The sequence below is a fragment of the Salmo salar genome, chromosome 21 (assembly GCF_965601325.2).
Source record: "Salmo salar chromosome 21, fSalSal1, whole genome shotgun sequence".
Taxonomy (NCBI): domain Eukaryota; kingdom Metazoa; phylum Chordata; class Actinopteri; order Salmoniformes; family Salmonidae; genus Salmo; species Salmo salar.
This window is the reverse complement of record NC_138311.1, coordinates 60,397,820-60,420,148: the sequence shown is the minus strand read 5'-3', so window position 1 is coordinate 60,420,148 and position 22,329 is coordinate 60,397,820. Positions and strand designations below refer to the sequence as shown.

At 42.9% G+C, this 22,329-nt stretch overlaps 1 protein-coding gene across 1 annotated transcript; it reads left to right on the top strand.

Annotated features, from left to right (window-relative positions):
• Positions 1-4,962: 4,962 nt before the first annotated feature.
• LOC123729604 (histamine N-methyltransferase) lies at positions 4,963-16,549 on the top strand. Its single transcript, XM_045704963.2, has 7 exons — positions 4,963-5,094; positions 5,456-5,603; positions 5,890-5,942; positions 9,595-9,702; positions 11,214-11,344; positions 14,647-14,740; positions 15,604-16,549. Exons 2-7 carry the CDS (start codon positions 5,467-5,469, stop codon positions 15,963-15,965), a joined length of 885 nt encoding a protein of 294 aa, XP_045560919.1. The 5' UTR covers positions 4,963-5,094; positions 5,456-5,466; the 3' UTR covers positions 15,966-16,549.
• The last annotated feature ends 5,780 nt before the right edge of the window (positions 16,550-22,329 follow it).

Sequence of the window (22,329 nt, the reverse complement as noted above, 5' to 3'; positions counted from 1 at the left end):
CACACGGAGCCAACAGCCCTCCTGTGTTTCAACAGCAGCACCCAACCCATCCACTCTCCAATCAAGCCTCTCATCAACCTCAACTAAAATCAACCCACTAAAACTCACCAACAAACCCTACGACAGAGAGGACCTAAACACTCCTCCAACCTTCGGTCTCTTGCCCCCCCCCAACGGGCAGTCTGTGCGCTGAGCCTCCCTAGCAAATCAGGCCCGTCCAAATCCTAACACAAAAGGGCGAAAACTACAGTAAAAAGGGAACCATCTAAATACACCTGTGGGACTGGACGGAGGGTCTTCCCCTCTCCAAATCTACCCTTCAACCACATCTTTAAGGCCTTCACGTGAGCCTCCCCTCGCTGCTCCGAGGGGCTCAGAGTTGGAGTGCAGCTTGGATTCATGCCCGGGATAAGACGCTCTAACAAAGCGATGCTGCCCTACGCATATCCATTCCATATCTCTCTAAAAAAAATGCCAGATACTCTTACCGAAGAGTATGTGGGGCTTGACTAGCGGCCAATGACACACCTTCGCTCCCGGGAGAGCTACCCTGTAAGCCTGCTGATTTAGTACCTTGACAGAATGAGTCGGGAAGTTCAGCCACTGACCGGTTGGTGGCCCTCGATGTCTCCGATGGAGTGTAGGTGAAATGGGCTTGAGATCGCTCGGCGCGCCGGAACCTGGTTGGGGCCTTAGAACTTGGAAGGGAGACCAGGTGCAGTTTGACGGGGAAGAGGATCCGTCAGATATAAAAACCAGCTTCGGACACTCTGCAGACACCCGGCCCCGTCTCGCTCATACTGATCAGACCACTACAAGACTTGAACAACATAGTGACAATAACTCACTGGCTAAGAATGACACCCTATGATCCTGGAAGGGAGTAGCCTCACTAGTTCTAATTTTTGTCTGCTCAAACTCTCAAGGCCGACTGACTGACATGCTTGAGATGGACACATGGCAACCAACTGAGAAGCTGGGTTCCTGGAAGGGAGCAGCCCTCTATGGTTTTTGCCTGACCCTAAACCACGTATGTATCTATGAGGATGATGGACGGGGCTCAAAGGGTGGATGCATGACAACCGTAGAGAAGGTTCACCTTCTGGGTTTTTGTCTGCTCAAACCACAAAAACTCAATGACAGACCGTATTGGTATGGACACATGGCAAGCAACTGAGACACCAGACCCGCACAGCGTACGCAACTCAATCGCGTTGCCTGATCCTACACCAAGCACGCCACGACAGCACCAGCTAGATGTGAATCAATGGCAATCACTTCAGAGTAAGGATCCTGGAAGGGAATTACTCTTAAATGTATTGACTAACCAAAACATCTAGGACCCAATGACTGACGGACACGGAGTGACACTTGGCCAACCAGCAATGAAGGATGGTTCCGTGGGCGACTTCCTCTCTGGTGGCCCTTTTTCACCACCATTGACACCTTGATCAATAGAAGGACTCCCCTAACCTTTACTCTAACCCTAACCCCACCCTTATCCTAACCCTAACCCCCACTCTAACCCTATCCCTAACCCCTAACCCCTAACCCTAACCTCACCCCCTACCTGGACTTAACCTCTCTGGGCTAGGCGGGACGAATTCGTCCCACCTACGTAACAGCCAGTTGAATCCTGTGGCGCGATTTTCAAAACATTTGAAATGCTATTACTTCAATTTCTCAAACATATGACTATTTTACAGCTATTTAAAGACAAGACTCTCGTTAATCTAACCACACTGTCCGATTTCAAAAAGGCTTTACAACGAAAGCAAAACATTAGATTATGTCAGCAGAGTACCAAGCCAGAAATAATCAGACACCCATTTTTCAAGCTAGCATATAATGTCACAAAAACCCAGAAGACAGCTAAATGCAGCACTAACCTTTGATGATCTTCATCAGATGACAACCCTAGGACATTATGTTATACAATACATGCATGTTTTGTTCAATCAAGTTCATATTTTTATCAAAAACCAGCTTTTTACATTAGCATGTGACGTTCAGAACTAGCATACCCCCCGCAAACTTCCGGGGAATTCGCTAACAATTTACTAAATTACTCACGATAAACGTTCACAAAAAGCATAACAATTATTTAAAGAATTATAGATACAGAACTCCTCTATGCACTTGATATGTCCGATTTTAAAATTGCTTTTTGGTGAAAGCACATTTTGCAATATTCTAAGTACATAGCCCAGGCATCACGGGCTAGCTATTTAGACACCCGGCAAGTTTAGCACTCACCAATATCAGCTTTACTATTATAAAAGTTTGATTACCTTTTGTTGTCTTCGTCAGAATGCACTCCCAGGACTGCTACTTCAATAACAAATGTTGGTTTGGTCCAAAATAATCCATCGTTATATCCGAATAGCGGCGTTTTGTTCGTGCGTCCCAGACACTATCTGAAATGGTAAATCAGGGTCGCGCGCATGGCGCAATTCGTGACAAAAAAAATCTAAATATTCCATTACCGTACTCCGAAGCATGTTAACCGCTGTTTAAAATCCATTTTTATGCCATTTTTCTCGTAAAAAAGCGATAATATTCCGACCGGGACTGTCCATTTAGCTAAACAGAGGAAAGAAAACAAACCTTTCGGTCGACGCGGGCACGAAGCCTGAGTCTCACAGTACTGTAACCAGCCACTACCCAAACGCGCTGCTTTTTTTCAGCCAGAGCCTGCAAAGCCACGATTCCGCTTTTTGACGCCTTCTGAGAACCTATGGCAGCCGTAGGAAGTGTCACGGGACAGCTAAGATCCTCACTCTTCAATAAACAGAGACAAGAAGAACGACACCTTGTCAGACAGGCCACTTCCTGTAAAGGAATCTCTCAAGGTTTTTGCCTGCCAAATGAGTTCTGTTATACTCACAGACACCATTCAAACAGTTTTAGAAACTTTAGGGTGTTTTCTATCCATATGTAATAAGTATATGCATATTCTAGTTACTGGGTAGGAGTGGTAACCAGATTAAATCGGGTACGTTTTTTATCCAGCGGTGTAAATACTGCCCCCTAGCCCTAACCAGGTTAAAACGGACGAAAGACCAACGATGAAGACACCTAAACCAATTCTACTAAAGTGAGCAACTATAGGGTTCTACAACCTGGGCGGATCTGTGCCCGGACCCCTCGACTCCCCCATTCGGCAAGCGGAGTGCAACCCTCCCCCTGGTCTCTGCATTAGCTTGAAGGCATCAGATCGACCTAGTGGATTCCTTAACAAACACAACCCTAACCCTCTGTCCTCAACCTTGTCCTCAACCCCCACTGTACCTGGATAACAGGAAGTTTCATTAGACTATTCTGTAGCAAAACAAATCAATTTCCTGGGTTGAACTAGGATATCTGAGAGATCCATCTTCCTCAGTAGTGATATGGTTTACGTAATTTCTATAGAGCTTTATGTCTGGATTTGAACAGTAATGACTGATTGAAGATGATTGGCCAGATCCTGCAGATGGAAACACTAGTTGAAGGTGATTGGCCAGATCCTGCAGATGGAAACACTAGTTGAAGATGATTGGCCAGACCCTGCAGATGGAAACACTAGTTGAAGATGATTGGCCAGACCCTGCAGATGGAAACACTAGTTGAAGATGATTGGCCAGACCCTGCAGATGGAAACACTAGTTGAAGATGATTGGCCAGACCCTGCAGATGGAAACACTAGTTGAAGATGATTGGCCAGACCCTGCAGATGGAAACACTAGTTGAAGATGATTGGCCAGACCCTGCAGATGGAAACACTAGTTGAAGATGATTGGCCAGACCCTGCAGATGGAAACACTAGTTGAAGGTGATTGGCCAGATCCTGCAGATGGAAACACTAGTTGAAGGTGATTGGCCAGATCCTGCAGATGGAAACAGTAGTTGAAGATAATTGGCCAGACCCTGCAGATGGAAACACTAGTTGAAGATGATTGGCCAGACCCTGCAGATGGAAACACTAGTTGAAGATGATTGGCCAGACCCTGCAGATGGAAACACTAGTTGAAGATGATTGGCCAGACCCTGCAGATGGAAACACTAGTTGAAGATGATTGGCCAGACCCTGCAGATGGAAACACTAGTTGAAGATGATTGGCCAGACCCTGCAGATGGAAACACTAGTTGAAGATGATTGGCCAGACCCTGCAGATGGAAACACTAGTTGAAGATGATTGGCCAGACCCTGCAGATGGAAACACTAGTTGAAGGTGATTGGCCAGACCCTGCAGATGGAAACACTAGTTGAAGATGATTGGCCAGACCCTGCAGATGGAAACACTAGTTGAAGGTGATTGGCCAGACCCTGCAGATGGATACAGCCTTATAAGCGCTGCATGGATTGCCATATAGCCTCACTGTTATTTTCAATCTCTTTTCAAGTGAAGGGGGAAATGCAGTTTAAATCTTTTGTTTAATCTAATTCATCTGGTTAAGACTGTCACTATTGTCAGGGCCACCCAGATGTGCAGCACTGGACACAGCTTTTTGTCACAACTAATTCATCTGGTTCAGTCTAGTCCAGTCTCTCTCAGGCATCACCTAATTCTGAACAGCTAGGAGATCTAGACTTCAGTTTAATCATGATTTATCTGTTACACCAGACAAATCACTTTATAAATGTTAATGTGGTTTGACTGTTTTGAGTGAAAAGCAAGAAGATAATGAATATTTAGGAGGTTTTCAGAGGATGAACAGTGAGGCAGATTGCCTGGGTATCCACAGGGTGTGCAGGCTTTTGTTCCAGCACTTAACTCCTCTAATCATCAAGAACTTGATTAGCTAGTGGAATTACTAAGGTGTTAGAAACAAAGTGCATTCTCACATGTTTTGTCCAATGTTTTGTTCTCTCTGATTAAAATGTGTGTTAAGGCAGATGCATGTATCATCATTGGAAATAAAATACGCTGTAGCTTTAAAAGGATCAGCCTTCTCCTTTTCCACAAAGGAAAAAAATACAGAGGGAGGGGTTTCTTCCGTGCCACTGGTGTGCTGCGTTGCTTAAGTCACAAGACATTACTCTGCTGTGCTGCGTTGTTTTAGTCAAAACACATGACTTACGAGTGATTCTGTAGTCGTCTTGAAAGGAAAGTGAGTTTTTAACAATTGTTTTTAATGTAGATACAATATTGTAAAACTACATACTTCAAACTGTATCTGTAGAATTCATGACAATTGGGAGTAATTTTCAAATCGATTTTGTAAACTTTGCCTTGTTTGTCTTTACCAGCCACGCTATGTTCATACAAAACTGTCTGTTGAGAAATGCAGATTGAGAGCTGTGACAAGGCAGGCCGAATGCCAATTTAACAGTAGTTCCAGTTGAATAAACTCACAGGCTCACTATATTCCTGCACTAGCACTGCTTATGTTTACATGAACTGACTTTATATAAATACATATGTGTCATTCTCATCTGTGAAAGGATAGTAAGTTGTGATTGTTTTGACAGACCATTTAGCCATGTCGTGTGCTATGAGAAGTCTGGTGGAGGATGATGACAGATACCTGAAGTCCTTCCAGCTGTTCCTGGAGCGCTCCTCTGAACACAAGTGCATGCAGGACTTTATCCATGGCATCCTGCCTGACATTCTAGCCAGGTAACAGTTCTGATATACTAGCCAGGTAACAGTTCTGATATACTAGCCAGGTAACAGTTCTGATATACTAGCCAGGTAACAGTTCTGATATACTAGCCAGGTAACAGTATTGACATATTAGCCCAATTATGGCTACAATTCCAAGGATATAACCCCATGTTAGACAGAACATCACAAGGGCATAACTTTGGATGTAATTAAGTCTGAGGATCTTACACAGTATATGTTTCATGGTAGTACTAGTACCTTTCCTGAAAGCACATTGCCCTGCCTGTTTCTTCCCCAGCATTGGAGAGGGAAAAGCCAACCTTAATATGATGGGAGTTGGAAGTGGAGCAGGTGAGAAAGAACCATGGTGTCACAAAGGATTAAACTATCATAGATAAACATTTGTTGAGCAAATTCAAATATTTACTCATTGTTTAACCCTCTACAATTGTAAGGGTTGAAAATGGCTGATTTGGGCACTGATAAAAGCCTAGATTGGAATGCAGTTACCAGTGACTGTACAGTAACATGCTATACATGTTCATTATTTAGCAGACACATATCAAATCAAATGCAGAGCGACTTACAGGAGCAATTAAGATTAAGTGCCTTGCTCAAGGGCACATCAACAATGTTTCACCTAGTCGGCTCGGGGATTCGAACCAGCGACCTTTTGGTTACTGTCCCAAGACTCTTAACCGCTAGGCTACCTAAGTTATGTCAGAGCTCTGTCTCTGCGCTTCATACTGCTGTATGGGTTTTGACCGTCCATTGTTCTGAACTTGAGCACCTCCAGTGGCAAGAAGTTGCCCCCATCCCTCCCGCTATTTGGGCAACGTTGGTGCATTTCTTGTTGTCTGAGTGAACTGCTGTACATTAAGAGGACTCTATGCATTTAGAAAGATGAGGATTATAATAATTACCGCTTTGATGTCCTATAAGCAAGCCAAACTCAAATGGTATCCAGTGTCAATGTTTATGATCACTATCTTGATGTACAGTTTACAAGATGACATGGCGTCAAACCCTGGGTTGTTCTGATCAGAAGGAGCCTATATTTGTTTATTGTGAAGAGAATTTTCTGCTGAACACACACCTGAATGTACTCGACTACTTTCTGTTCGCACCAAAATGGTGACCTGTTTCCCTGAATTGCATTGGGAAAGCTTAATGCTGTATTATCGTATGTTAGAACTTAGCTTTTCATGTTGGCAATAGAACAGGCTTTCAAATGATTCCCAGCTGACCCAGATTGGGATTTATAATGGACTGTTTTTGGATTGTGTAAACAACAGTAATGGTGGAGATGCAGCGTTGTTTCAAACATAACAACTACAAGTGTGCTTGCTTTAGTTCCTCAACGGCTCAAAGTGCTCAAAGTACCTTTTAGTTGAATCCTCTTCTTTTGAGTTATAAAGGTACGTTGAAATGACTTAGGAACTGAGCACACAGTGGAGAGGTGTGTCCCCACTTGGAGACTGTCATGAAGTTGGCCTGTGGGTAAGGTTTATGACCCCCCATAAATACCTTTCTCCCTTCCCCTCTCTCTCTGACCCTACTGAAGGACTGTTGAATAGCCTTTGTTAAATATAGAGAGTCTGGGAACATCAAACAAATGGGGAAAAGGAACCATATTTTGGTAATAAAACCAGTTGGAAATATGCTTTGGAACTAAATGAGTATGGATGTCAGTTCGGTTGTCATCTGAGACATTATGACTGATGACAGGACGACATAAACTGTACCTGGGAAAGTATACGCCCTCTAGTTATCAGAGTCACATGGAATTGTTATGCAATTGAAATGTTTGATATTGAAATTGTTTGTTAGGAGATTAAATGTAATTTTAGCTTCCAATTGAGAGAATTGGGTTTTCATAAGGAAAGTGCCCTGCTTGATCAGTGGCCCACCCCTGTGAAGAGACAGGGGTTATAAACGATGAAACACACCCTCCTCCCCTCGCCACTATATAAGACAATGACCAATGTTCTTCAGGAGTTCCACTACGTGAGGTCTGCAGCCTCTGCGTTACAAGGACACACATGTCAAGTACAGAACTAAGCCAACCTCGGCGTGAGCTTTGGTTGTGAATGGTATAAACTTTGAACTTATTCACTACAGAAGTGATACTTCCTAGCCGTTGAGTTAGCAGCGGCCGCTGTAGACGTGGGCTAGGAAAGGACGGATGACGGATCCAGTCTAACACACGACGAAGATACTACAACGTATCCAATTTACCAAAAGAGGGTTAGGGTTACTCTTGGCCAACCCGGCCAGCATCTACGACCAATCTACCGAAGCGCAGCTCAGAGTAAATATTTATTGCATTTTCCTTTTCCAAATGGGCGGTAATTTAGAATGCATAAGATTCTGTATTTACGATAGCATAGCTGTATATTACTAACGGCTAACGGCTCTATAAACGTTCTTCCGTGGTGCCCCGACTTCCTAGTTAATTACATTTACATGATTAGCTTAATCAGGTAATATTAATTACAGAGAAAGGATTTTATAGAATAGCATGTCATTTCACTTAAATCCGGCATAGCCAAAGACACGACAAGACACTAGTTAGTCCTCTCATTCAAACCCTTGTCATTGTTTTTTCTTATGTTGTACCTACCCCACATATTCTGATCATGTTACTGAATGCATCCAGAGTATTTTCAGATGTCATTATCAACAAATGTGGCGCAAAGAACATTAAATGTAAAATGCACATAAAATCAACAGTATAATGTTTGGATTGAGTCTGGTGTCAGGTGAACTGTTTTCTCCTCACCTTTTGGTCTAATACATTTCCCATAATCTCCAAACTGTTTCCTTTCAATTGCTACCATGGTTATGCGTTTCATATTTCTTCTGTAAGAAACATTTCAATTCAGCCCTATCCATAGGCCAATTCCCACAGGTGTAAAAGGGGTACCAATGTTGATACCAGGTGGAGTAATTAGCAGCCACTAATTTCAGCTAATCATAACTGATGACAAATGATCACTGATATCCATGATTTACTTATTGGGTAGCTGACATGATTAGTCATGATAAAATGACATGACTTTGAAACTTCCTGTAGATCTTACGCTTTATGATAAAATGACATGACTTTGAAACTTCCTGTAGATCTTACGCTTTATGATAAAATGACATGACTTTGAAACTTCCTGTAGATCTTACGCTTTATGTTTGGAAGACAAACACTTTTTGATATTTGCTTCATACCTGATTAGGATCACATTTATTTTTTGATTGTTGAACACTTGTAATCATTCTCCATCTTGTAGACCTCTATCCAGCTGTCAGATACTCATTCACCGTCAGATACTCATTCACCTCAATGTCACCTTTCACAAGTCTTTCGGCAGAGTGAGTCTCTTCCTGGGTTTCCAGGCAGAGTGAGTCTCTTCCTGGGTTTCCAGGCAGAGTGAGTCTCTTCCTGGGTTTTCAGGCAGAGTGAGTCTCTTCCTGGGTTTTCAGGCAGAGTGAGTCTCTTCCTGGGTTTTCAGGCAGAGTGAGTCTCTTCCTGGGTTTTCAAGCAGAGTGAGTCTCTTCCTGGGTTTCCAAGCAGCTCAAGAAATGTTTCCATTACTCCTATATCAAGTTTCAATCCAACCAATGAAACTATGAGGACTCTGATTTACTTTCAGTTCACGGGCTCTGAATCTGTATCTAGTAGAAAAGCCCTCATTCCCGCACAGTGTTTCTCTTCCTATAATACGATAGATAGGAGGAACTTTAATGTCCCGAAGAGGGACATTGACGGATTTAAACACACAGTACTGCTGTATACAAAACTAGACACTGGTCATTATACACAACATAATACATACTGTACAGTCCACATTACCTGTCCTCCTCAGGTGAGAGAGACATACCTGTAGGATTGTCTCAGCTGTCCTCCTCAGGTGAGAGAGACATACCTGTAGGATTGTCTCAGCTGTTCTCAGGTGAGACCTACAGTATGTGTTTCTCATTTTACCAACATCACCTGTCCTCTCCTCAGGTGAGATTGACCTTGAGATGTTCTCTCAGCTGCATCTGAAGCATCCTGCAGTAACCGTGGACAACCAGGTGGTGGAACCCAGCGCCCAGCAGCTCCACCTCTATAAGGGTATATATAACCATACTAAATTATCTCTTAGGGTATATACACTGAACAAAAATATAAATGCAACATGCAACGCCGATCCCGCAGGTGAAGAAGCCGGATGTGGAGGTCCTGGGGTGGCGTGGTTACACATGGTCTGCGGTTGTGAGGCCAGTTGGGCATACTGCCAAATTCTCTAAATCGAAGTTGGAGGCGACTTATGGTAGAGAAATGAACATTCAATTCTCTGGCAACAGCTCTGGTGGACATTCCTGCAGTCAGCATGCCAATTGTACGCTCCCTCAACTTGAGACATCTGTGGCATTGTGTGGTGTGACAAAATTGCACATTTTAGAGTGACCTTTATTGTCCCCAGCACAAGGTGCATCTGTGTAATGATCATGCTGTTTTAATCAGCTTCTTGATATGCCACACCTGTCAGGTGGATGGATTATCTTGGTTACGGAGAAATGCTCACTAACATTAATGTAAACAAATTTGTGCACAAAGTTGGAGAGAAATAAGCTTTTTGTGTATATTGAACATTTTTGGATTTCTTTTTTATTTCAGCTCATGAAACATGGGATCAACACTTTACATGTTGCATTTTATATTTTTGTTCAGTATGATTACACCTCTATACGGGTATATAGTTCAGGATGATTACACCTCTATACGGGTATATAGTTCAGGATGATTACACCTCTATACGGGTATATAGTTCAGGATGATTACACCTCTATACGGGTATATGGTTCAGGATGATTACATCTCTATACAGGTATATAGTTCAGGATGATTACACCTCTATACGGGTATATGGTTCAGGATGATTACACCTCTATACGGGTATATGGTTCAGGATGATTACACCTCTATACGGGTATATGGTTCAGGATGATTACACCTCTATACGGGTATATGGTTCAGGATGATTACACCTCTATACGGGTATATGGTTCAGGATGATTACACCTCTATACGGGTATATGGTTCAGGATGATTACACCTCTATACGGGTATATAGTTCAGGATGATTACACCTCTATACGGGTATATGGTTCAGGATGATTACATCTCTATACGGGTATATAGTTCAGGATGATTACATCTCTATACGGGTATATAGTTCAGGATGATTACACCTCTATACGGGTATATGGTTCAGGATGATTACACCTCTATACGGGTATATGGTTCAGGATGATTACACCTCTATACGGGTATATGGTTCAGGATGATTACACCTCTATACGGGTATATGGTTCAGGATGATTACACCTCTATACGGGTATATGGTTCAGGATGATTACACCTCTATACGGGTATATGGTTCAGGATGATTACACCTCTATACGGGTATATGGTTCAGGATGATTACACCTCTATACGGGTATATGGTTCAGGATGATTACACCTCTATACGGGTATATGGTTCAGGATGATTACACCTCTATACGGGTATATGGTTCAGGATGATTAGCTCTGTAATTATATGAATGTACTGTTACTTCATATATCTTTATCTTGTGTAGTGTTGGTGTCCCAGAAACCAAACCTAGACTACATTAAATTCACTTGGAACAAGATGACGGCCACTGAGTTTGAGAAGCACTGGAGAGAGAACCATTTGACCAAGAAGATGGACTTCATTCACATGATACAGGTAGAACTACCCAGATGGAGTTACAGTTGAAGTTGGAAGTTTACATACACTTAGGTTGGAGTCATTAAAACTCGTTTTTCAACCACTCCACAAATTTCTTGTTAACCTGTTGGGGCTAGGGGGCAGTATTTTCATGGCCGGATAAAAAAAACGTACCTGATTTAAACTGGTTACTACTCTTACCCAGAAATGAGAATATGCATATAATTAGTAGATTTGGATAGAAAACACTCTAAAGTTTCTGAAACTGTTTGAATGGTGTCTGTGTATAACAGAACTCATATGGCAGGCCAAAACCTGAGAAGATTCCATGCAGGTAGTGCCCTGTCTGACAATTTGTTGTCCTTCTAGGGCATCTCTATCAAAAATACAGCATCTCTGCTGTAACGTAACATTTTCTAAGGCTTCCATTGGCTCTCAGAAGGCGCCAGAAAGTGGAATGAGAGCTCTGCAGTCTCTGGGCAAAAAACAGCAGGAGTGTTTGTGAGTGGTCAGGCAGGGAACACTGACACTGGAGCACGCGTGCACGAGAGGACAATTATTATTTTTTTTTTCTCTCTTTGAACAAATACAACGTCGCCCGGTTGGAATATTATCGCTATTTTATGAGAAAAATCACATAAAAATTGATTTTAAACAGCGTTTAACATGCTTCGAAATACGGTAATGGAATATTTTGACATTTTTTGTCACGAAATGCGCCGGCGCGTCATCCTTTGGATACTGACCTCAACGCACGAACAAAACAGAGCTATTTCAATATAACTATGGATTATTTCGAACCAAAACAACATTTGTTGTAGAAGTCCTGGGAGTGCATTCTGACGAAGAACAGCAAAGGTAATCCAATTTTTCTAATAGTAAATCTGAGTTTGGTGAGGGTCAAACTTGGTGGGTGTCTAAATAGCTAGCCCGTGATGGCCGGGCTATCTACTCAGAATATTGCAAAATGTGCTTTCGCCGAAAAGCTATTTTAAAATATGACACCGCGATTGCATAAAGGAGTTCTGTATCTATAATTCTTAAAATAATTGTTATGTATTTTGTGAACATTTATCGTGAGTAATTTATTAAATTCACCGGAAGTTTGCGGTGGGTATGCTAGTTCTGAACATCACATGCTAATGTAAAAAGCAGGTTTTTGATATAAATATGAACTTGATTGAACAAAACATGCATGTATTGTATAACATAATGTCCTAGGAGTGTCATCTGATGAAGATCATCAAAGGTTAGTGCTGCATTTAGCTGTTTGGGTTTTTGTGACATATGCTTGCTTTGAAAATTGTTGTGTGATTATTTTGGGCTGGGTACACCTTCTGACATAATCTAATGTTTTGCTTTCGCTGTAAAGCCTTTTTTGAAATCGGACAATGTGGTTACATCAAGGAGAAGTGTATGTTTGAGAAAGTTGAATTATGACATTTTGTTGTTTTTGAATTTGCCGCCCTGATATTTCACTGGCTGTGTACCGCAGGTGGGACGCTTGCGTCCCACGTAGCCCATAGAAGTTAAAGCTTGGTCGCAAATGGGTCTTCCAAATGGACAATGACCCCAAGCATACTTCCAAAGTTGTGGCAAAATGGCTTAAGGACAGTAAAGTCAAGGTATTGGAGTGGCCATCACAAGGCCCTGACCTCAATCCTATAGAAAATTTGTTGGCAGAACTGAAAAAGTGTGTGCGAGCAAGGAGGCCTACAAACCTGACTCAGTTACACCAGCTCTGTCAGGAGGAATGGGCCAAAATTCACCCAACCTATGGTGGGAAGCTTGTGGAAGGCTACCTGAAATGTTTGACCCAAGTTAAACAATTTCAAGGCAATGCTACCAAATGAGTGTATGTGATGAAAGAAATAATTCTCTCTACTATTATTCTGACATTTCACATTCTTAAAATAAAGTGGTGATCCTAACTGACCTAAAACAGGGATTTTGTACTAGGATTAAATGTCAGGAATTGTGAGAAACTGAGTTTAAATGTATTTGGCTAAGGTGTATGTAAACTTCCGACTTCAACTGTATATAGGGGATAGTGTGTATACTACAATATGTGCCATACATTGCTACACTGAACAAAAATATAAACACAACATGTAAAGTTATGAGTTATGAGGGTGTGTGCAATTGGCACACCGACTGCAGGATTGTCCACCAGAGCTGTTGCCAGAGAATTGAATGTTAATTTCTCTACCATAAACCGCCTCCAGCGTCGTTTTATAGAATTTGGCAATATGTACAACCGGCCTCACGACCGCAGACAACGTATAACAATGCCAGCCCAGGACCGCCACATCCGGCTTCTTCACCTGCGGGATCGTCGTAGACCAGCCACCCGGACAGCTGATGAAACTGTGGATTTACACAACCAAATAATTTCTGCACAAACTGTCAAACCGTCAAGCTTATCTGCGTGCTCGTCGTCCTCTCCAGGGTCTTGACCTGACTATAGTTGGGCGTCGTAACTGACTTCAGTGGGCAAATGCTCACCTTCGATGTCAACTGACACGCTGGAGTGTGCCCTTCACGGATTAATCCTTTTTTCAACTGTACCGGGTGAGCGGTTTGCTAATGTCAACGTTTTGAACAGTGTCCCTTGCTCGGCGGTGGGGTTATGGTTTGGGCCGGCATAAGCTACGGACAACGAACACAATTGCATTTTATCGATGGCAATTTGAATGCACAGAGATACCGTGACGAGATCCTGAGGCCCATTTTCGTGCCATTCATCCGCTGCCATCACCTCATGTTTCAGCATGATAATGCATGGCCCCATGTCACAAGGATCTGTACACAATTTCTAGAAGCTGAAAATGTCCCAGTTTTTCCATGGCCTGCATACTCACCCATTGAGCATGTTTGGGTTGGTCAGGATCCACGTGTACGAGAGCATGCTCCAGTTCCCGCCAATATCCAGAAACTTCACACAGCCATTGAAGAGGAGTGGGGCAACATTCAACAGACCACAATCGACAGCCTGACCAGCTCCATGTGAAGGAGATGTGTCACACTGCATGGGGGGGTCACACTGAATAATGACTGGTTTTCTGATCCACACCCCTACCTTTATTTTAAGGTACTGTATCTGTGACCAACAGATGCATATCTGTATTCCCAGTCATGTGAAATCCATAGATCAGATGAGGGCCTAATTTATTTATTTCAATAGGCTAATTTCCTTATGAACTGTAACTCAGTAAAATGTTTGAAAATGTTGCATTTTTATATTTTTGTTCAGTGTATTTATTTCATCATATTCAGTCTTATATCACAATAACATGATAGTTCCCCTGTACTCCATCCAGATGTTGTATTACGTGAAGGATCCAGGTGCTACAGTCACATTCTACCAGAGCCTCCTGGACAGGAATGGAAAACTACTCATAATTCTGGTGTCTGGTGAGTCAGTTGAGTTCATGTACCGTCAAACATTTGGACACACCTACTCATTCAAGGGTTTTTCTTTGTTTACTATTTTCTACATTATAGAATAATAGTGAAGACATCAACACTATGAAATAACTTATATGGAATCATGTAGTAACCAAAAGTGTTAAATCAAAATATATTTGAGATTCTTCGAAGTAGCCACCCTTTGCCTTGATGACAGCTTTGCATACTCTTGGCATTCTCTCACCTGGAATGCATTTCACGTGTACAAACATGCTTTTCGTACACGTGGATCCTGACCAACCCTTGTTAAAAGTTAATTTGTGGAATTTCTTTCCTTCTTAATGTGTTTGTGCCAATCAGTTGTGTTGTGACAAGGTAGGGGTGGTATACAGAAGATAGCCCTACTTGGTAAAAGACCAAGTCCATATTATGGCAAGAACAGCTCAAATAAGCAAAGAGAAACGACAGTCCATCATTACTTTAAGACATGAAGCTCTGTCAATCTGGAAAATTTCATGAACTTTGAAAGTTTCTTCAAGTGCAGTCGCAAAAATCATCAAGCTCTATTTTGAAACTGGCTCTAATGAGGACCGCCACAGGAAAGGAAGACCCAGAGTTACCTCTGCAGAGGATCAATTCATTAGTTAACTGCACCTCAGATTGCAGCCCAAATAAAAAATAATCTAATTTTATTTGTCACATGGACAATGACTGTTATACTTACTTTAGGTAGTTAACATGGAATTACATGTTACAACTAATTAATAATGAGTTACTATTAGAACTAAGTCATTTAATAGCATATATGTGGTGGTGACACTGTGGGGTTCTGTTACTATGGGAGGTTATAATGTGTATAATGTCTGTAGATGAGAGTGGCTGGGGAAAGCTGTGGAGGACCTTCAGGACCCAGCTGTGTAACACAGAGATCAGTCAGTGTGTGACTACAGGTGATATTAAAGCCTACCTGGACTCTAAGACAACGAGTTACCAGAGCTACAAGCTGCCGTCTCAGATGGACATCACAGAGTGTTTCACTGAGGGGGACCAGAGAGGAGAAATGCTTCTGGACTTCCTGACTGAGGTGTTAGACTTCAGTGCCACTGCTCCTCCTGAGCTGAAGAGAGGAGTTCTAGACCTGCTGATGACCCCAGACTGTAGCAAGGAGGTAGATGGGAGGGTCATCTTCAATAACACCCTGGAGGTGCTGGTGGTTGACCCTCTACAGTAACACAGGAATAGATCTCAAAAGGCTGTAGCAACAATGTGTATCACTGATAAACACTGAATATACAAAACATTAGGAACACTTTCTCTTTCCATGACAGACTGAGCAGGTGAATCCAGGTGAAAGCTATGATCCCTTATTGATGTTACTTGTTAAATCCACTTCAATCAGTGTAGAGGAAGGGGGGGGAGACAAGTTAAATAAGGATTTTAAAGCCTTGAGGCAATTGAGACATGGATTTGTATGTGTGACATTCAGAGGGTGAATAGGCAAGATGAAAGATTTAAGTGCTTTTGAACGGGGTATGGTAGCAGGTACCAGGTACACCTGTTCGTGTAAAGAACTGCAATGCTGATGGGTTTTTCACGTGTATCAAGAATGGTCCACCACCCAAAGGACATCCAGCCAACTGCGGGAAGCATTGGAGTCAACATGGGCCAGCATCCCTGTGGAACGTTTGACAGCTTGTAGAGTGTGCCCCGATGAACTGATGCTGTTCTGTGGGGGTGCAACTCATTATTAGGAAAATGTTCCTAACGTTTGGTATAATCAGTGTATAAAGTCAGTATTTCATCCATCACAAATAATGTTTGTCATGTGAAAACAATGTTTTACCTCACTTTAACAACACATCAGAACCTAAAAGATGATACACAGTTTCTTTTAGGGGGACGCTACTTTGGTTTTAGAAGTGGGAGGGACATATCATGGCGGGGTGTCCTCCCCCAGAATTATTTTGGGCATGTAAAGCAAATTTCCTGCATTTCTGCACAAGCCGATATGACGCAAGGCCCTTCTAGCCGTCTCTATTTAGTACAACAAAAAGTAAGCAAAAATGCCCACAGTCATCAAGCCAGATAAGAGATAATTATTAAATATGTTTAAGTGATTGATAAAACTGAACTACATGAAAGGCAATTGAATAATCAATATTGTGTTGCACCTTTAACCAATAGCCTAACAAATGAACAAGACTTAAAATAATAAAGTACAAAGACTTTTGATTATCTTTATTAAGACATCTATATCAAATTTCAGGCAGACCGACCAACCGCATGCACTCCCAACCCCCACCAGTCTAGTCAATAACTCAACTCTCTCCCTGACACCCACCAGTCTAGTCAATAACTCAACTCTTTCCCAACCCAATTTCCTTCCAACTTTTTTTTATTCCCAAGGAAAAGGTTTGGAATTTAAAAAAATAGAACACCTGCACATATACATTAACACACAGAAACAGCACATCCTCCATATAATTTTTTACACATTTTTAGCAGTTTTTTTTATTAACATATACATTTTAAATACATGGTACTTTTATATAGAGCACTCACATGACAAAGATATTATATTCAGTACCAGTCAAAAGTTTGGATACCTACTCATTCAAGGGTTTTTCTTTGTTTTACTATTTTCTACATTGTAGAATAATAGTGAAGACATCAACTATGAAATAACACATATGGAATCATGTAGTAACTAAAAAAGTGTTAAATAAATCAAAATATATTTTATATTTGAGATTCTTCAAAGTAGCCACCAAACAAAGTAGACGAAATTCGAGCAAGGGTTCCCTTCCAGAGAGACATCAGAGATTGTAACATTCTCTGTTTCAAGGAAACATGGCTCACTCAGGATACGTTATCAGAGTCGGTACAGGCACCTGGTTTCTTCACGCATCGCCGACAGAAACAAACATCTCTCTGGTAAGAAGTGCGGGGGTGTGTGCCTTATGATTTAACTCCAGTGTTTAATTGCTCAATTGTAATTATTTTGCCACTATGGCCTATTTATTGCCTTACCTCCCTCATCTTACCTCATTTACACACACTGTATATAGACTTTTTCTATTTTTTTAATTTGTTTATTTCGCCTTAATTTAACCAGGTAGGCTAGTTGAGAACAAGTTCTCATTTACAACTGTGACCTGGCCAAGATAAAGCAAAGCAGTGCGACACAAACAATGAGTTACACATGGAATAAACAAACATAGTCAATAACACAATAAAGAAAGTATATATATAGTGTGTGCAAATGAGGTAGAATAAGGGAGGTAAGGCAATAAATAGGCCATAGTGGCGAAATAATTACAATTTAGCAATTAAACACTGGAGTGATAGATGTGCAGAAGATGAATGTGCAAGTAGAGATACTGGGGTGCAAAGGAGCGAAAATAAATAATAAAATAACAGTATGGGGATGAGTTTTTAAAAATGTATTTCACCTTTATTTAACCAGGTAGGCTAGTTGAGAACAAGTTCTCATTTGCAACTGCAATCTAACCACATTGTCCGATTTCAAAAAGGCTTTACAGCGAAAGCAAAACATTAGATTATGTTAGGAGAGTACAGAGACACAAATAATCACACAGCCATTTTCCAAGCAAGCATATATGTCACATAAACCCAAACCACAGCTAAATGCAGCACTAACCTTTGATGATCTTCATCAGATGACACTCCTAGGACATTATGTTATACAATACATGCATGTTTTGTTCAATCAAGTTCATATGTATATCAAAAAACAGCTTTTTACATTAGCATGTGATGTTCAGAACTAGCATACCCACCGAAAACTTTGGGTGAATTTACTAAATTACTCATGATAAACGTTCACAAAATACATAACAATTATTTAAAGAATTATAGATACAGAACTCCTTTATGCAATCACGGTGTCAGATTTTTAGGTTTTCGGCGAAAGCACATTTTGCAATATTCTGAGTACATAGCTCGGCCATCACGGCTAGCTATTTTGACACCCACCAAGTTTGGGGCTCACTAAACTCAGAATTACTATTAGAAAAATTGGATTACCTTTGCTGTTCTTTGTCAGAATGCACTCCAAGGACTTCTACTTCAACAACAAATGTTGTTTTGGTTCCAAATAATCCATAGTTATATTCAAATAGCTCCGTTTTGTTCGTGCGTTCAGGTCACTATCCGAAGGGTGACGCGCGAGCACATTTCGTGACAAAAAAATTCAAAATATTCCATTACCATACTTAGAAGCATGTCAAACGCTGTTTAAAATCCATTTTTATGCAATTTTTCTCGTAAAATAGCGATAATATTCCAACCGGGCAACGTTGTATTCATTCAAAGGCTGAAAGAAAAAAATGGAGTAGTCTCGTGAATGCGCATCTCAGTCTCACTGTCCCCAGGCTGACCACTTACAAATTCTGCTGCTGTTGTTTGCCCAGAGACAGCAGACACCCCATTCCACTTTCTGGCGGCTTTAGAGAGCCAATGGAAGCCTTAAAAAATGTCACGTTACAGCACAGATACTGTATTTTAGATAGAGATGCAACAGAAGGACAACAAATTGTCAGACAGGGCACTTCCTGTATGGAATCTTCTCAGGTTTTGGCCTGCCATATGAGTTCTGTTATACTCACAGACACCATTCAAACAGTTTTAGAAACTGTAGAGTGTTTCCTATCCAAATCTACTAATTATATGCATATTCTAGTTTCTGGGCAGGAGTAGTAACCAGATTAAATTGCGTACGTTTTTTATCCAGCCGTGAAAATACTGCCCCCTATCCCAAAGAAGTTAACTATTCATTATACATTCTACATCAATTACTAATTAGATAAGTTTCAGAGTGGATTCTTTACTCATTTACCTGTAATCATTTATTTCACTTATCAAAAGGTTAACCCAGCCGTGAGCTGCCCAGTGACTCAAGCCTACCAGATGAGCTAAATGCTTTTTTTGCTCACTTCGTAGCAAGCAACACTGAAGCATACATGAGAGCACCAGCTGTTTCGGACGACTGTTATCTCTCTCTCTGTAACCGATTAGAGCAAGACCTTTTAAACAGGTCAACATTCACAAGGCTGTGGGGCCAGATGGATTACCAAGACATGTACTCCTCAAAAAGTTCTACAACTGCACCATCGAGAGCACCCTGACCGTTGCATCACTGCCTGGTATGGCAACTGCTCAGCATCTGACGTAATCTGCTACAGAGGGTAGTGCATCACTTGGGCCAAGCTTCCTGCCATCCAGGACCTATATATGTGACGTGGTGAGGTTGGACCCAGGTGCAGAGAAGAGACCAGATGAGGAATCAGTGGTTAAGGATAAGCATAATACTTCACTGTGAAACGGTAGTTGCAGGATCACAGTACACTTGAAAAACAACAAACACTAAGTCTCAAACGCACACAGTAAACAAAAAAAAATAAAAAAAAACACACAATTAACCTCCTAACTAAAGGGAGGGAAGGGAGGGTGGCTGCCGTCAACGACGGCACAGTGCTACACCCCCCCTCCCCAACCCACCTATATTGGAGGTGGCTCCGGTTCTGGCCTACTGTCCAACAGACCGTAGACAGACCTGTTGGGCTTAGGACAGTAGGCAGACTTCTTTGGTTCTGGTTCGTGGGCCGACTCCGTCGGTACCAGGCTGTAAGCAGACTCCTTCGGTTCTGGGTTGTAGGCAGAATCATCACAGTCATAGTTAATCAACTTTATTTTAGAATTGTGACCAGACTCACCCGGTTCTGGGTCACAGGCAGCTCCCCTCAGTCCCGGGTCGCAAGAGGTTGTCGGATACTCTGGTCCGCACCCCGGTGTCGGATCCTCTGGGCCGCACCCCGGTGTCGGATCCTCCGACGGCCCTGACCCAGGATTCACCAGGCTGGGGAGACATGATGGATGCCTGGCCCTGGGCACAGGCACAGGACTCACCAGGCTGGGGAGACCCACTGAAGGCCTGGTCCTGGGAGGTGGCACAGGATGAACCAGGATGGGGAGACCCACTGGAGGCCTGGTCCGAGGAGGTGGCACAGGACGGACCAGGATGGGGAGACCCACTGGAGGCCTGGTCCTGGGAGGTGGCACAGGATGAACCAGGATGGGGAGACCCACTGAAGGCCTGGTCCTGGGAGGTGGCACAGGACTCACCAGGCTGGGGAGACCCACTGAAGGCCTGGTCCTGGGAGGTGGCACAGGATGAACCAGGATGGGGAGACCCACTGGAGGCCTGGTCCGAGGAGATGGCACAGGACGGACCAGGATGGGGAGACCCACTGGAGGCCTGGTCCGAGGAGGAGGCACAGGATAAACCGGGCTGTGGGGGAGCACTGGAGTTCTGGTACGGACACTCTTTACCCACACTCCAGGCTGAATGCCCACTTTGGCCCGGCACGGGCGGAGAGCAGGCATTGGGCGAACTGGACCCTCCCAGCGCTCTGGAGACACAGTGCGCAACGCCGGCGCAGGATAACCTGGACTGAGGAGGCGCACTGGAGACCAGACGCGCTGAGCTGGCACCATCCGCCCTGGCTCGATGCCTGCACTCGCATGGCACTTGCGGGGGGCTGGTATGTAGCGCACCGGGCTTTGAACGCGCACTGGGGACACCGTGCGCTCCACAGCATAACACGGTGTCTTACCAGTACCACGCTGCTTCCGGTAAGCACGGGGAGTTGGCTTAGGTCTACCACCTGACTCCGCCAATCTCCCCGTGTGCCCCCCCCCAAAAAAATTGTGGGGCTGCCTCCCGTGTCCGTTGCGCTCCCTCTCCTCATACCAGCGCCTCTCAGCTCTCGCCGCCTCGATCTCCCACTGTGGGCGGCGATAATCCCCAGCTTGAGTCCATGGTCCTTTCCCGTCCAGGATTTCCTCCCAAGTCCATGACTCCAGATAGCCTTTCTCCTGGTGCCTCTCCTTGTGCTGCTCCTTCCTCTGCTGCTTGGTCCGTTGTTGGTGGGTAATTCTGTCACGTTCCTCGTATTCTCCCTCATCGGAAGATATGTCGAAATCACTCGATGACCAATACGCAGCAGGTTGACTGTTCCACATCATATTTATTTTAGATGGAAACGACAAAACAAAATAAACACTCAGAGGAGAAAGGTGACAGTTTCACAGGTGAAACGAAACACAGTGCAAAATTACAATTACCCACAAAAATCAAACACAAACACACCCCACTATATGGGACTCTCAATCAAAGGCAGATAGACAACACCTGCCTTCAACTGAGAGTCCCAACCCCAATTAACCCAACAGACATACACTCACTCAACTCCACATAGAAATACCTAACCTAGAACCTACCCCAACACTCACAACCCCACTATACCATAACCAAACATAACTGCCACGTCCTGACCAAATATAATACAAAAAAACCTAAGTATATGGTCAGGACGTGACAACAGTAAACAATTCAAGCTTCTGCAAAGGACAACAGAAACACCTCTTTTAACAGGGAAATCATCATGAGTAAATTGGACACACCTGAGTGTCATTAATGTCTCTAGGATGGTCTCTGCCGCCCTCTGGTGACAGGTGGAACCATGACAATATACTAGGCGGTGTCAGAGGCAGGCAAAAAAAAATGTCAGTCA